The sequence below is a fragment of the Heterodontus francisci genome, chromosome 4 (assembly GCF_036365525.1).
Source record: "Heterodontus francisci isolate sHetFra1 chromosome 4, sHetFra1.hap1, whole genome shotgun sequence".
Classification (NCBI taxonomy): Eukaryota; Metazoa; Chordata; class Chondrichthyes; order Heterodontiformes; family Heterodontidae; genus Heterodontus; species Heterodontus francisci.
In genome coordinates this window covers 110,114,307-110,131,363 of record NC_090374.1, presented here as the reverse complement: position 1 = coordinate 110,131,363, position 17,057 = coordinate 110,114,307, and the positions used below count along the sequence as shown (strand labels likewise).

General features: G+C 46.1%; 1 protein-coding gene across 2 annotated transcripts in view; it reads left to right on the top strand.

Annotated features, from left to right (window-relative positions):
- Positions 1 to 17,057, top strand: part of LOC137369191 (protein prune homolog 2-like) — a 558,836-nt gene that overhangs the window by 136,224 nt on the left and 405,555 nt on the right. For both annotated transcript variants that reach the window (XM_068029990.1, XM_068029989.1), the window contains exon 5: positions 8,998 to 9,156. In XM_068029990.1, coding sequence (XP_067886091.1) covers positions 8,998 to 9,156 — 159 coding nt within the window. The remainder of the gene's footprint in view (positions 1 to 8,997; positions 9,157 to 17,057) is intronic.

Below are 17,057 nucleotides of genomic sequence, written 5' to 3'. Positions count from 1 at the left end.
TGCCAAGCCCAACACTCTGACTTTCCCAGCATTCTCAAGCACAGCACTCTTCAGACCAACACACCTTGCAACTCCACTTATTCCTGTGAAAAAAGAGGTGAATCACACAGTGGTCTGGATTGAAGCAGAATAGTAAGTATATGCTAGAAAGTTACAGACAAGTGGTAGAAAGGACTTTGTCTGTTCACTGTACAAACTACCAGGTCTTTTAAATCTACAATCATTATATAAAAGCTTGTGCTGTTCTATAGGTGACTTATTTGCTTAACTTATGTGACTCAACTTACCGAGTTAATGCAGAATCTAACACCAACTCGTGTAATGTTCTGAAAAGAAATCAGGTGCATTCGGAATCTAGCAATCCAGGATTCTAAGAATCCTAAAGGTTGCAAGGGCCTGGAATTTTTACTTACCAGACCTGCTGGGAGTGCATGGGTCAGAAAGTCACAGCGAAACTGGAAGTCAGGATTTCCCCTCACGCTGTGGAGTTTTAACTCCAACATTCCCATGACATCACCGATTGGTTCCCTGCCTGGAGGCCAGCCTGCTTGACAGGCTTGACTTCAGTCAGGTGGGGAACTGGACAGTAAAGGCTACAGCACCAGGTAAATCTGTGCCGGGAAGAGCGATCTGGAGGAGAGGAAGTGATATCGGAAGGGATGGCGTTCCCAGAATAGGGTGATGGGAAGAGATCAGAGGCCTATGGGGAGGTCAGGAGGCTTGGGAGGGGATGGTGTTCGAAGGCCTGGGCTAAAAATTGGGTGTCTGAGGTGGTGGGAGGGTGGGTGTTGGGGGCATGGGTTGGGAGATGGGGGGGCTGTCATTGGGTCTCTGGTTTGGGGGAAGATTGGAGGCCCTTGCTGTGAGGGAGATCAGAGATCTTGGAGGAGGTGATAGTAGGCCTCAGGACAGGGGGAAGGGATCAGAGGTCTCGGGTGGAGTAGGGGTTGGGGGAGATGCCTGAACACAGAGGTTCCTCAGGCTGGTATGCTAGATCCAGGAGATAGGTGTAAACGCACTCACCTGCTCAAGGGCAGTTAGGGATGGGTGATGAATACTGACCTTCCCAGCGATGCTCAGATCCCAAGATCGAACTAAAAAACAAATGCCAAAAAGAGGGCAGGCTGGAGGCAGGTATGGGCTCGAAATTTGATCTTTAAGACTTTATTTTCCCACCCGTCGCAAACTTGCCCATTTTGTTGGTTAAAATTCACCCCCCCCCCCCCCCCCGCCCCGCCAAAGGTCTCTGCAAAGGCAGGAAATTGCAAGGAAACAGCTTTTGGTTTATATGGATGAGTTGTGAGGTCTCCTTTTGGCAAGTGCTTCATCGCACTTGCAAGAGTGGCTCATTTAACTATCGTAAAATTACATCACTCTGTCAACAAGTTGTAAAAGATTACTGGTTCCATCACAAACACATCCTGTCCCTCCTTCTAATGGGTGAGTTTCACAGCCATTTTCAATGCGACTAGTTCTCCCATATTATGGTAATGAGTCTGACCCCAGAAATACATAAAGGTTAGGAAAATGCTCATTCCACAGTCCCACTTGTGATTGAGCTCAACTGGAATCACTAGACTATTGTACTACATAGAGTGCTTAAATATTATGGAAGGTTTTGAGAGGAATAATATGGAAAGATTGCTTCCACTGGTTAACTAATTGAATCTAGATTATCCTAGAGGAATTTTAAGGGAAGTTAAAAAAAAAAAATTTAACTTGGGAGGTTATTCGCACACGCAATGTGCTACAACTAGGTGAGACAGGGGTCTAGGGGTTCCCTCTCAGCCTTTGCCTGGTTTAACCGTAACAGGGTTTAATTTTTTAAAAACACTGTTTTAGCTCCCCTCAGTGAATCTTTGTTCACTGCTTTCCAATTGTAAGGCAAAGAAATCAATTAGACAGGTTTTCTTAAATTTAAACAAGAAAGGTGGAAGTTTATTAATCTTAAACTCTAATTTGGTGAACGACTACGAATATGCGACACGACCATGCTAGCATGCATACGCGATAAACACATACGCAGATAGAGACAGAAAAAGTAGAAAGAATAAAGGGGAAAAGTTTGAGGTAATATCTGGTTGTTATTTACGGTACTTTAAGTTCAATGTGGAGTCTTTGGTTGCCGGTAAGTCTTGCTGTTTGTTGGGGCCCAGTGCACGCTTCAACTTGTTTTGATGTAGGAGTCTTCTCTCTTGAGGTTTACGTGTCTTCAGTGGGTCTGGAAGCTTGTGAGAAAATCAGAGAGAGCCAGCTTGGAGAGAGGCTGTCTTGTTTCAGGTTCAGTTGCACTCTGCATTCTGAATTCAAACTGTCCTGTGAACACAATTCAAAACTCAAAGTTGGCCAGCAGGTTAGTCTTGTGACTAAGTGTTGAAACAAACACCTGCATTTGTGGATTTCAGAGTTCTCATGGGGTGGGGGGGGTGGTGGGGGGAGGTGGAGGATGTAGTGCTGTCTCTTACACCGACGAGATGTGGATCACCATTGCCCAGACCAGTCTCTATTAATTGAATCAGTAAGCAATTCTTTTGTCTCTCGAAGCACTGTCTCTTAGCATATTTTTTACTGGCTATGCCAGCATTTATTGCCCATCTCTAATTGCCCTTGAGAAGGTGGTGGTGAGCTGCCTTCTTGAGCCGCTGCAGTCCATTTGGGGTAGGTATACCCACAGTGCTGTTAGGAAGGGAGTTCCAGGATATTGACCCAGCGACAGTGAAGGAACGGCGATATAGTTCCAAGTCAGGATGGTGTGTGACTTGGAGGGGAACTTGCAGGCGGTGATGTTCCCATGCATCTGCTGCTCTTGTCCTTCGAGGTGGTAGAGGTCGTGGGTTTGGAAGGTGCTGTCGAAGGATCCTTGGTGCGTTGCTGCAGTGCATCTTGTAGATGGTACACACTGCTGCTACTGTGTGTCGGTGGTGGAGGGAGTGAATGTTTGTGCATGGTGTGCCAATCAAGCGGGCTGCTTTGTTCTGGATGGTGTCGAGCTTCTTGAGTGTTGTTGGAGCTGCACCCATCCAGGCAAGTGGAGAGTATTCCATCACACTCCTGACTTGTGCCTTGTAGATGGTGGACAGGCTTTGGGGAGTGAGGAGGTGAGTTACTCGCCACAGGATTCCGAGCATCTGACCTGCTCTTGTAGCCACGGTATTTATATGACGACTCCAGTTCAGTTTCTGGTCAATGGTAGCCCCTAGGATGTTGATAGTGGGGGATTCAGCGATGGTAATGCCGTTGAATGTCAAGGGGAGATGGTTAGATTCTCTCTTGTTGGAGATGGTCATTGCCTGGCACTTGTGTGGCACAAATGTTACTTGCCACTTATCAGCCCAAGCCTGGATATTGTCAATTTCTTGTTGCATTTCTACACGGACTGCTTCAGTATTTGAGGAGTCGCGAATGGTGCGGAACATTGTGCAATCATCAGCGAACATACCCACTTCTGACCTTATGATTGAAGGAAGGTCCTTGATGAAGCAGCTGAAGATGGTTGGGCCTAGGACCACTACCCTGAGGAACTCCTGCATTGATGTCCTGGAGCTCAGATGATTGACCTCCAACAACAACAGCCATCTGCCTTTGCGCTAGGTATGACTCCAACCAGCATAGAGTTTTACCCCTGATTCCCATTGACTCCAGTTTTGCTAGGGCTCCTTGATGCCATACTCGGTCAAATGCTGCCTTGATGTCAAGGGCAGTCACTCTCACCTCTTGAGTTCAGCTCTTTTGTCCATGTTTGAACCAAGGCTGTAATGAGGTCAGGAGCTGAGTGGCCCTGGCGGAACCCAAACTGAGCATCACTGAGCAGGTTATTGCTAAGCAAGTGCTGCTTGATGGCACTGTTGATGACACCTTCCATCACTTTACTGATGATTGAGAGTAGACTGATGGGGCGGTAATTGGCCGGTTTGGACTTGTCCTGCTTTTTGTGTGCAGGACATTCTTGGGCAATTTTCCACATTGCCGGGTAGATTCCAGTGTTGTAGCTATACTGGAACAGCTTGGCTAGGGGTGCGGCAAGTTCTGGAGCACAGGTCCTCAGCACTATTGCCGGAATATTGTCAGGACCCATAGCCTTTGCAGTATCCAGTGCCTTCAATCGCTTCTTGATATCAGGCGGAGTGAATCGAATTGACTGAAGTCTGGCATCTGTAATGCTGGGGACTTCAGGAGTATGCAAATGTCCTCCAGCCAAGTGTTTGGTGATTTTTTTTTCAACAAGTAATTTCTTCACTCCAGCAACAATTTAAAATTAATGTTCATATGACAAAATTAACATGCCTCATTCTTGGCAGGTGGGGGGCTTCATGACAAATGCTTTACCAAAAGTAGCTATTTTTGCACTGTCAACAGTGTGGTTTAAAAGTGAATTGGCTGAGTATTTTAAAGGGAAAATATAAATCGGCACAGAAAAAAGGCAAGGAAATGTGATTGGTGTAGATAACTCCAGTTGAAGAATTAGCACTGGCATACGTCCAATGAGCCAAATGGCTGCCTTCTGTGCGGTAATTTCTCAATTTTATATTTGCATATCTATTAAGGTTGGGGCGGCAGGTAGTGGGAATAATGGTAATTTAACACCCTGGGTGGGAGTTTTATTTAAATGATATGGGAATGGGGGGTGCGGGTGGCCACTTAAACCTATCCCTCATGTTGGCATGCAGGTTTCCTGACATGAAACCCACACACTGAAAATTTAAAAGACTTCGACGGGAGCCAGAAGAGGTAACACACCTGAAATGGGTAATAACCAGTTAAGCCCCTTAACAAGCTTGTCAGAGAGAGCGGGGAGCAAGTCAGAATGGCAGACAGCAGCAAGAGGCAAAATTGAAGAGGGAAGGATCAGAAAAGGCCCTCATTCACAGGGAACTAATTGTACTGAGTCAGGACAATTGTGTCATATCTCTTCACTCTAAACAAGGGCATTTTTGGGGCACGGGCAGCTTTGCAGAGTGTTGGATGCGACCTTCAGCTTATGGGCCTCATGGGTTCATGATCAGGGGTTCAGGAAGACTGCAGAGTCCGATTGAAAGGAAGGAGCAGGAGTGGAGGCAGACCCTTGGGCAAGAGGGATCCAGGGGGCAGTAAGGCAATGCAGGCAATAACCTCAGCAGAGGGTCAAATGCCAAAGGAAAAGCTACCTGGACGTGGCGGAGCGTCACTGCCAGAAGAAGGCTGCACCTGTCCAGGCAGATGTTTGCTGACTTGTGTGCCTTCATTGAGGGTCATCTGAGGGTTCACAGGAACCATCACCATGACCTTCCCGTGGCTGTAAAAGTCAAAGTGATCTTGTACTTTCTTGCAACTGCGTCCTTCCAAGCAGAGGCAGCAGACATTGGTGGCATCTCACTGGCAGCAGAACATCATTACATCACCCAGTTCGAGAGGGCAGAGAATTACATTTAATTCAAGGTGGCACTCAAGCTCAAAGGGCAGTGGGATTTTCCCCCTTCACTGGATTGCCTCAGGTGCCGGGGAACATCGATTGTACCCATGTGGCCATCAAGGCACCGATTGACCAGCCAGGGAGATTGCTCAAGAGGAAGGAATACTACTCCCTAAAGGCACGGCTTGTACGCAACCACATCAAGCACTTTTATGCAGGTGTGTGCAATCTATCCTGGAAACTGCCAGATGGCTTCATCCTTCAGCAGTTGTAAGTCCCACCGCTCTTCATGGAGCAATCGGAAATCCATGGATAGCTGTTAGCGGATAAGGCTTATCCTGTGAAGAGATGACTAATAGCTCCGCTGTGAAACCCTGCCATGGAGGCTGAGTGACACTATAATCGATGCCACCTGAGCCCAAGGGTCATCATTGAGCAGGCCATCGGCCTCATGAAAATAAGGTTCGGGTGCCTTGACTGGTCGGGTGTGCCTCCCAGTACACTCGCTCAATGGTCTCACACTTTGCGGTGATCTGCTGTGCACTTCACAACATGGCCCTGCAGAGAGGTGTGGACGCTGAAGAGGGAGAAGCATTGGAATGGCACAGCTCTGAGGAGGAGGAGGCTGAAGAGGAACTGGAGAATGGTCCCCATTCTTTTCAGGAACGTTGCTGTGGCAGGCTAAGCAGGCAGAGTGCTTATCAGGATGGTAGGGATGCTACAGTCACCTCTGATCCATACATGTTTCACCTGAGCGAGACTCTGTCTGTAGGACATTTGGAGAGGAGATTCTCCTTCATCTGAGTGAGAGCAAGCATCTGTTAAGAACAGAAGTCAACAACCTTCCAATGGCACAAACATTGCAAGGCTCCAGAGTCTCCACCTGACACTTTTCCCCAACACACTCCATTGCTTTGCCAACCCTCATTTGCCATTCTCCCCTGCCTTTTGCCATGATGAAATGGAAACACAAAGTCTGCCTTTGTGCAACAACATGCCCAGTGCTTCATTGCAGAACAGTTTGATGTCTCGTACAAGAGAAATACCCAAGTCACGCACAAAGTAACATCACCAACCCGGCGGCTTCCGCACACGACCATTCCTATGGGCTGTTCCCCTGTGGCTGAGGATGAGTTGGAGGCGGACTGCTTTCTAACGCCCATCTAGGACTGAGATGCCTGTGGAGGTTGACCTCTTCGTGGAGATGCCGGTGCGGGCACCTCCAAAGGCTAGTGCACCGGCCTCACTGCAGGGGTAGTCTTTGTCACAGGGTGTGACTCCACAGGTGCTTTGTCCGTTGGAGGAGGCACGGGGCAGATGATGATAGTGGAACCCCTTCAGGGTTGCCCCCCCTCATCACCATTCTCCGCCACCTCAGCGCTTTCATGGTGACCTTGATTGCTCGAGGGAACCACCAGCTGGGGCGCAGCTGGGATCCACTCCATGCTTCTTTGCGTCATTTGTGCTACTGACCGGTCAACACTACAGACTGCAGCATGCATCCTCTGCATGTCAGTGTGCTGTTCCTGTATCCACTCTGAGTGATGCCATTAATGGCTTTCCATGAGGTTGGTCACTCAATGGAGGAGCTCATCTGCTCAAAGCACTGAGACATTGTGGAGCACATGAGATGAATGGACTCCTCCATTCTCATCCCATGACTCTGCAGTGCCTCAGGTAACTCCGACATGTGGGTACACATCTCACGCTGATTCTCCAGGTAGAGCTGCCTGTTTTGTGACTCCCAAGGCTCTGCATCTCCACCTGTCCTCCATCCTCTGAGGGGGACTGGCCACTGTCATCTCTACCTCCCCCGATCCTCCAGCTCTGAAGTGCATGTGTGCTTCACCCTCTGCCACCATCTCTAATACTGTGTGAGGACCCACCGAGGTGTGAGTGTCTTGACCTGGTGGAGAATGCGCAAGAACGTTGTGACGGTGCAGGCTCTGAGATGTCTTCCTTCTCTGACACCTCCAGAATAGGTTGGTGGTGGCTTAATTCCTCCCTGTCTGCAGCTGGCCTGTGGGAGAGATAGGCGAAGGTGGTCATAAGAAATTGGCACAAGCAACAGATTCTTTTGCTGCTTGAAATAATGAGCTAACAACTTATGCATTAGCAACTCGTTGCACTGGGAGTATTGCCATGCATCCCCTGAACCTGGGGATGTTGAGATCCTTTCACCCTGTCTATGTTGGACTTCCGTTTCTCCATCTCCAATGTCCCAGTGGCTTGCCACACTGGTCAGATCAAGGGCCAGCTCCTGAAAATGCGTCAGTGACACGAGCTGGTGAACCCCACCGTCCAAGCGTGCCCTCTCCCTGGCGTCGTTCTCCCATTTGGCCTGCAAGATGTAGAAAGATGCCATTCGGACAATGCTCCTCTCCCTCACCACTTGCAGCTTTTCATTTGAATAGGATGTTGCAGATTTCCCTGTTGCCTACTGTCCAGTAATACTCATATAATGAACCATGCTTATGGGTCATAAATGCTGCTGAGCACACATCTCTCCTATGGTCAGCAGATCTCTATGCACCCTCAGGATGTCCCTCACTTTTGCATTCTGGTGACTGCTGATCAGGAGGAATGCCATCTGGGTCTATCTTTGGACTCACCTTGCCAGACCTAAGCAGGTCATTGAAATGTTTCCTGCACTGGCCAGTTCCTTCTCATCACTCCTTTGCTGCTGACCTCATGGTCCACTTCCAGCCATACCTTGCTGGTCAACCTTACAGGTTTTCTCATTCACTGGCAGGGAACATGATGCTTCTCCATGTCTGCATGGCACAGGGGCCCTCCCTACCCTCTACACGGCTCCTTTTTCCATCATTGAGACGCTCGACAACCACAGCAATGGCTGCCGCTCACCCTTGAAATCGGGCCTGCTGCTCCCTGTGTCCCGCCTCCTTCCTGCTTCTAACTGGTTGGTGAACATGATTCTGGGCCAATTAATTGGTTCTCCAATTAAATTGTTAACTCGTGCATAGTGCCAACGCAATATGGGGTTGGGACCCGGAAGTGAACATGACATTGGAGTCCTGACCCCAAAATTGAAATCGCACCAAATGAGTAGAGATTTTTTTCTGATTGGCTTGTCAGTTGTCAGTAAAGCACTGAGCTTCATATATATCATCTGTGGTCCTGTAAATGTGCAAACAAAATTGCAAGGAACAAAATAACTGAGGCATAATAGGTGCAAATTAAACACCTCAGTGACTTAATAGAGAATTAAAGTTGTACTCTGAAACAAAACAGTCTTTTGCTGATGAGTGGTACTGGATCTGAGAGATTAATTGCAGCAGTGAAGCATGTGATTAAATCTATGTATTCAGAGTAAGTCCATTCAACCAAGGACTGTTTTCACACTCTTTTATGTGTATGTGTGAACAATTGTAAGTAGTGTAAGTAGTCAGTGTAGAAGTGAATGGCAGTAATTGTACTAATCTTTACATATTAACATCTTCAGTTCTAAATTTTCACTTATTGACATTCAATTTCTGCTTCGTTGAACTACCGATGAGATTTTAAAAAATTGATATTGGTGTATTCATTTCTAAAAGATGTGATTACTACTGGTTTTGTAACAATATGCTTATTTATTTGTTTGTTAGGTGCAATAATCTTGGACTCTATGAACAGGACTTCTGAAGCTGGAAGAATGACTTTGAAAGATGAAGAAATTCTAGCTGCTCTGGAACAAAGGTTTCCTAATCTTCCAGCACAAGAAGAGGTCTTTGAAACTTTGCAACAAGCAAAATTTGATGTCTCTGGTACTTAACATATTTTAATTTTCTTCTATCAGTGTTGATTTCAAATCAGCCAGGAAAGCAATAGGCTCTATTTTATTCCTATAATTTATATTGATGCTAATCTCTGAAGATTAGCAATTTTATTTTGAGGCATGAACTAGATTTTGAACACGCTTTTAAACTTAGAAAGAGAGGGGTAGATTATCAATATCAGGTGGCCGTCAGGTGGAGTGTGCCAGCTGGCTGCTTGATCCTGCCATTAGAAGGTCCATTCCATTTTGAGGGCTAGGCCTCTTTACCATTCTGCAGGCAAAACAGCAGTTGCCAAACGAACACCCTTCCGCAAAGTATCAGCTCCAGGCCAGCACAATATCGGTTGGCACAAAGGCCGACCTGGGGAAACGTGGAAGGAAGATGGGGAGTGAGGAATGGGGAAATGAAGAGGAGAGGGATAAGAGAAAGAGGAAACTAGAGGGAGAGGGATGAGAAAGTTGTCTGTTTAAAAATCTAAATGTCATTTTGTTTTTCTTTAAACTAAATTTCTGTTAATTGTGATTAATTTAATACTAACATTAAAAATGTATCCAGGTAAGCATGCTGCTAGACACCACGCATATGGGACCGGGGACTATATTGTGTTACGACTGAGATGGGAGGAGTGCACTGTCTTTTCTATAATAAAAGCAAAATACTGCGGATGCTGGAAATCTGAAACAAAAACAAGAAATGCTGGATTCACTCAGCAGGTCTGGCAGCATCTGTGGAAAGAGAAGCAGAGTTAACATTTCGGGTCAGTGACCCTTCTTCGGAACTGACAAATATTAGAAAAGTCACAGATTATAAACAAGTGAGGTGGGGGTTGGGCAAGAGATAACAAAGGAGAAGGTGCAGATTGGACCAGGCCACATAGCTGACCAAAAGGTCACGGAGCAAAGGCAAACAATATGTTAATGGTGTGTTGAAAGACAAAGCATTAGTACAGATTAGGTGTGAATATACTGAATATTGAACATCAGCAAGTGCAAACCTGAAGAAAAACAACCTGAAAAAAACAGTGGGTAAGCAAACTGAACAAACTAAGATGAAATGAAATAAATGCAAACAAAGATTGTAAAAAATGTAAAAAGGAATGCAAAAAAAAGGAAGAAAAAATAACTAAAAATGACTAAAAATGAAAGTAAAGTGGGGGGCTGTCATGCTCTGAAATTATTGAACTCAGTGTTCAGTCCGGCAGGCTGTAGTGTGCCTAATCGGTAGATGAGATGCTGTTCCTCGAGCTTGCGTTGATGTTCACTGGAACACTGCAGCAATCCCAGGACAGAGATGTGAGCATGAGAGCAGGGGGGAGTGTTGAAATGGCAAGCAACCGGAAGCTCAGGGTCCTGCTTGCGGACTGAGCGGAGATGTTCCGCAAAGCGGTCACCCAGTCTGCGCTTGGTCTCCCCAATGTAGAGGAGACCACACTGTGAGCAGCGAATACAGTATACTACATTGAAAGAAGTACAAGTAAATCGCTGCTTCACCTGAAAGGAGTGTTTGGGGCCTGGGATAGTGAGGAGAGAGGAGGTAAATGGGCAGGTATTACACCTCCTGCGATTGCAAGGGAAGGTGCCCTGGGACGGGGACGAGGTGGTGGGGGTAATGGAGGAGTGGACCAGGGTGTCGCGGAGGGAACGATCCCTTCGGAATGCTGACAGGGGAAGGGAGGGGAAGATGCGACTGGTAGTGGCATCACGCTGGAGGTGGCGAAAATGGCGGAGGATGATCCTTTGGATATGGAGGCTGGTGGGATGAAAAGTGAGGACAAGGGGAACCCTGTCACGGTTCTGGGAGGGAGGGGAAGGGGTGAGGGTAGAGGTGCGGGGAATGGGTCGGACACGGTTGAGGGCCCTGTCAACCACAGTGGGGGGAAATCCTCGGTTGAGGAAAAAGGAGGTCATATCAGAAGCACCGTCATGGAAGGTAGCATCATCAGAGCAGATGCGTCGGAGACGGAGAAACTGGGAGAATGGAATGGAGTCCTTACAGGAGGTAGGGTGTGAAGAAGTGTAGTCGAGGTAGCTGTGGGAGTCAGTGGGCTTATAATGGATATTGGTAGACAACCTATCCCCAGAGATGGAGACAGAGAAGTCGAGGAAGGGAAGGGAAGTGTCAGAGATGGACCATGTAAAGGTGAGAGAAGGGTGGAAATTGGAAGCAAAGTTGATAAAGTTTTCTAGTTCGGGGCGGGAGCAGGAAACGGCACCGATACAGTCATCAATGTACCGGAAAAAGAGTTGGGGGAGGGGGCCTGAGTAGGACTGGAACAAAGAATGCTCGACATGTCCCACAAAAAGATAGGCATAACTAGGACCCATGCGGGTACCCATAGCAACACCTTTTACTTGAAGGAAATGCATGGAGTTGAAGGAGAAGTTGTTCAATGTGAGAACAAGTTCAGCCAGGCGGAGGAGGGTGTTGGTGGATGGGGACTGGTTGGGCCTCTGTTCCAGGAAGAAGCGGCGAGCCCTCAAACCATCCTGGTGGGGGATGGAGGTGTAGAGCGATTGGACGTCCATAGTGAAGAGGAGGCGGTTGGGACCAGGAAACTGGAAATTGTCAAAATGACGTAGGGCGTCAGAAGAGTCACGGATGTAGGTGGGAAGAGACTGGACCAGCGGAGAAAAGATAGAGTCTAGATAGGAAGAAATAAGTTCAGTTGGGCAGGAGCAGGCTGACACAATGGGTCTGCCGGGACAGTCCCGTTTGTGGATTTTGGGAAGGAGGTAGAAGCGGGCTGTCCGGGGTTGCGGGACTATGAGGTTGGAAGCTGTAGAGGGAAGATCTCCAGAGGAGATGAGGTCAGTGACAGTCCTTTGGACGGTGGCTTGATGTCTTTTCTAGTTCTACTTCTCCACAGGTCACAACATCTATTTAAATATTTACCCAGTTACTGATATAGCCAATCATATACTAATTTTTTATCCCAGAACAAAATACACCAACCAGACTTTAATAAACAACAAAATTATCAATTTGATATAAAACAAGACTTAACCAGTAACAAAACAAAGCATTACCACACCGATTAAAATATGAAAGTTCCCTTTTTAAAAAGTCCCCAATTACACACACTCACATACACTGGAAAAAATGCAGAAATTCACTCTGCAGAGGTCTGTTACAAAAAAAGACAAAATCTACTTTGGCCAAATACTTGCTAACTCTTGAGGAAAAAAGAAGATTATGGAAGGAAGTCAGTTGTCCCTTTTTTAGTCTGGCATCCGGGTATACGGAGACAGGTCACTAGGATCGTTTCAGAAACAGTCCGTTTTGGAGATGTTGAGAATTATTCTAGTAGGCTTTCTAGGAAAAATAAGGCATCAAGGTTTTTTTGCCAGAACACACCTGAATTGCAGGATTTTTTTTTTCAGCTCCTCAGGAGCTATACAGCACCAGGAGCTTTTCTTCCCCCACACTGGATCTTAGCAGGATTTCTTCAAAAATCTAGAGAAGGAGGTGAGCTGGGTAGTTTCTTTTCCCCTTGGCAGGAAAACACCAACTGTCTTCAAGCATTTCACACCACCATTGAAACTGAAAACAATGTCCAAACTCCAAACAGTGAGCCGACCTCCTGACTTCCATAAACCTTGACATGTGGCTTCTCTGTGACCATTTTTCCCCAAGTCACCAAGGGTTCTGCTGTTTTCTGAGCCAAATCACAGGTGGCCACCAACAGAGGTGGCTTTCAAACAACATCTTGTCCTGTCGGTGAACTTGGTTTAAAAAAAATACACATCCATGGAATATTTTTAGTTTTAGCACAAGTCCTCAAAAAAAAAATTTTTTAAAAGGAAGCATTTTCCTAACAATTGGAAGGAGTGTTGCTAATTACAAAGCAACAGGAGTAGGCCCATCAGTTCCACAAGTCTGTTCTGCCATTCAGTAGGATCATAGTTGATCTATATCCTGACTCCATCCATCTACCTTTGCTCCATATCCTTTTATACCCTTGTCTAGCAAAAATCTATTGCCCTCAGATTTAAAATTATTAATTGAGCCAGCATTTACTGCTTTTAGTGAGGGAGAGAGTTCCACACTTCTCCAACACTTTGCATAAGGTAGTGTTTCCCAATTTGTCTCCTGAATGGCCTGGCTCTGACTTTTAAGGTTATGTACCCTTGTCTTAAACTCCCCCACCCAGCACAAAACATTTCTCTCTATCTACCCTATTCCTTTCAAAATCCTAAAAACCTCAAATAAATCACCCCTTCACCTTCTGTATTCCAGGAAATACAAGTGTAGTATACGTTATCTCTCCACAAAATTCTAATCCTTGGAGCCCTGGTAACGTTCTGGTGAATCTATACTGTGCCTGCTATACTTGCTGACTACAGTAATATAAAAGCAAAATACTGCGGATGCTGGAAATCTGAAACAAAAACAAGAAATGCTGGATTCACTCAGCAGGTCTGGCAGCATCTGTGGAAAGAGAAGCAGAGTTAACATTTCGGGTCAGTGACCCTTCTTCGGAACTGACAAATATTAGAAAAGTCACAGATTATAAACAAGTGAGGTGGGGGTTGGGCAAGAGATAACAAAGGAGAAGGTGCAGATTGGACCAGGCCACATAGCTGACCAAAAGGTCACGGAGCAAAGGCAAACAATATGTTAATGGTGTGTTGAAAGACAAAGCATTAGTACAGATTAGGTGTGAATATACTGAATATTGAACATCAGCAAGTGCAAACCTGAAGAAAAACAACCTGAAAAAAACAGTGGGTAAGCAAACTGAACAAACTAAGATGAAATGAAATAAATGCAAAAAAGGATTGTAAAAAATGTAAAAAGGAATGCAAAAAAAAAAGGAAGAAAAAAAAGAAAGAAAAAATAACTAAAAATGACTAAAAATGAAAGTAAAGTGGGGGGCTGTCATGCTTTGAAATTATTGAACTCAATGTTCAGTCCGGCAGGCTGTAGTGTGCCTAATCTGTAAATGAGATGCTGTTCCTCGAGCTTGCGTTGATGTTCACTGGAACACTGCAGCAATCCCAGGACAGAGATGTGAGCATGAGAGCAGGGGGGAGTGTTGAAATGGCAAGCAACCGGAAGCTCAGAGTCCTGCTTGCGGACTGAGCGGAGATGTTCCGCAAAGCGGTCACCCAGTCTGCGCCTGGTCTCCCCAATGTAGAGGAGACCACACTGTGAGCAGCGAATACAGTATACTACATTGAAAGAAGTACAAGTAAATCGCTGCTTCACCTGAAAGGAGTGTTTGGGGCCTGGGATAGTGAGGAGAGAGGAGGTAAATGGGCAGGTATTACACCTCCTGCGATTGCAAGGGAAGGTGCCCTGGGACGGGGACGAGGTGGTGGGGGTAATGGAGGAGTGGACCAGGGTGTCGCGGAGGGAACGATCCCTTCGGAATGCTGACAGGGGAAGGGAGGGGAAGATGCGACTGGTAGTGGCATCACGCTGGAGGTGGCGAAAATGGCGGAGGATGATCCTTTGGATATGGAGGCTGGTGGGATGAAAAGTGAGGACAAGGGGAACCCTGTCACGGTTCTGGGAGGGAGGGGAAGGGGTGAGGGTAGAGGTGCGGGGAATGGGTCAGACACGGTTGAGGGCCCTGTCAACCACAGTGGGGGGAAATCCTCGGTTGAGGAAAAAGGAGGTCATATCAGAAGCACCGTCATGGAAGGTAGCATCATCAGAGCAGATGCGTCGGAGACGGAGAAACTGGGAGAATGGAATGGAGTCCTTACAGGAGGTAGGGTGTGAAGAAGTGTAGTCGAGGTAGCTGTGGGAGTCAGTGGGCTTATAATGGATATTGGTAGACAACTTATCCCCAGAGATGGAGACAGAGAAGTCGAGGAAGGGAAGGGAAGTGTCAGAGATGGACCATGTAAAGGTGAGAGAAGGGTGGAAATTGGAAGCAAAGTTGATAAAGTTTTCTAGTTCGGGGCGGGAGCAGGAAACGGCACCGATACAGTCATCAATGTACCGGAAAAAGAGTTGGGGGAGGGGGCCTGAGTAGGACTGGAACAAAGAATGCTCGACATATCCCACAAAAAGACAGGCATAACTAGGACCCATGCGGGTACCCATAGCGACACCTTTTACTTGAAGGAAATACATGGAGTTGAAGGAGAAGTTGTTCAATGTGATAACAAGTTCAGCCAGGCGGAGGAGGGTGGTGGTGGATGGGGACTGGTTGGGCCTCTGTTCCAGGAAGAAGCGGAGAGCCCTCAAACCATCCTGGTGGGGGATGGAGGTGTAGAGCGATTCAACACTCCCCCCTGCTCTCATGCTCACATCTCTGTCCTGGGATTGCTGCAGTGTTCCAGTGAACATCAACGCAAGCTCGAGGAACAGCATCTCATTTACAGATTAGGCACACTACAGCCTGCCGGACTGAACATTGAGTTCAATAATTTCAGAGCATGACAGCCCCCCACTTTACTTTCATTTTTAGTCAGTTTTAGTTATTTTTTCTTTCTTTTTTTTTCTTCCTTTTTTTTTTTGCATTCCTTTTTACATTTTTTACAATCTTTGTTTGCATTTATTTCATTTCATCTTAGTTTGTTCAGTTTGCTTACCCACTGTTTTTTTCAGGTTGTTTTTCTTCAGGTTTGCACTTGCTGATGTTCAATATTCAGTATATTCCACCTAATCTGTACTAATGCTTTGTCTTTCAACACACCATTAACATATTGTTTGCCTTTGCTCCGTGACCTTTTGGTCAGCTATGTGGCCTGGTCCAATCTGCACCTTCTCCTTTGTTATCTCTTGCCCAACTCCCACCTCACTTGTTTATAATCTGTGACTTTTCTAATATTTGTCAGTTCCGAAGAAGGGTCACTGACCCGAAACGTTAACTCTGCTTCTCTTTCCACAGATGCTGCCAGACCTGCTGAGTGAATCCAGCATTTCTTGTTTTTGTCTTGCTGACTACAGACCTGACTAGTGTGATTCCTAAGTTATTACCTTGGGAGTTAAATCCATTATTAGCTTTTGAATTTTTTTAGTAAAGAAAATGAAACTTGTTTTTCTCCCAAGTATGAATTATCTGTTGCTGCTACAAGGAAGGACTTTGTAAAATATAAGGAAAATAATTTATTCTCAAAAGGCAAATAATGAGTAATTCTCATTAAAATTCAGCAAATGTCCTTTTGTAAGATGTAAAAAAGCAAAGCCTGTGTTCAGTACATATTTCAAAATGTTGCCAAATGTGCCAAATAACACATCAAAAATCAAAGATTTCTGGGTTGCATCTTCCAAGGTAAACCTTACACATGCCATATGCCTCAATATGTGGTCTGTTACCTTTCTTTCACTGGGGAATATGGGAACTCTATAAAATTCAACAGGACTTGACAGGGTAGATGCAGGAAGATATTCCCGATGGTGGGGGAGTCCAGGACCAGGGGTCATAGTCTAAGGATATGGGGTAAACCTTTCAGGACTGAGATGAGGAGAAATTTCTTCACCCAGATAGTGGTGAGCCTGTGGAATTCGCTACCACAGAAAGCAGTTGAGGCCAAAACATTGAATGTTTTCAAGAAGGAGTTAGATATAGCTCTTGGGTCTAAAGGGATCAAAGGGTATGGGGCAAAAGTCAGAACAGGCTACTGAGTTGGATGATCAGCCATGATCATAATGAATGGTGGAGCAGGCTCGAAGGGCCAAATGGCCTACTCCTGCTCCTACTTTCTATGTAACTCCTGGCCTGGGTGTGTCTGTCCCTTCATCCTGCCCCCTCCTATTTTGTTGGTCTTGTATGGGGAGTGTGGAGGTTTTGATCCTTGTGATGTAACAGAAACTCCCTACTGATTGGGACCTGATATATCAAGAGTTTTCTTCGGTGCTTCTACTGGAAGGGTCAAGGATACTTAGTCCCATTGTTTACGCTGACAGGTTAAATTAAAGGCCTGTGAAACTTT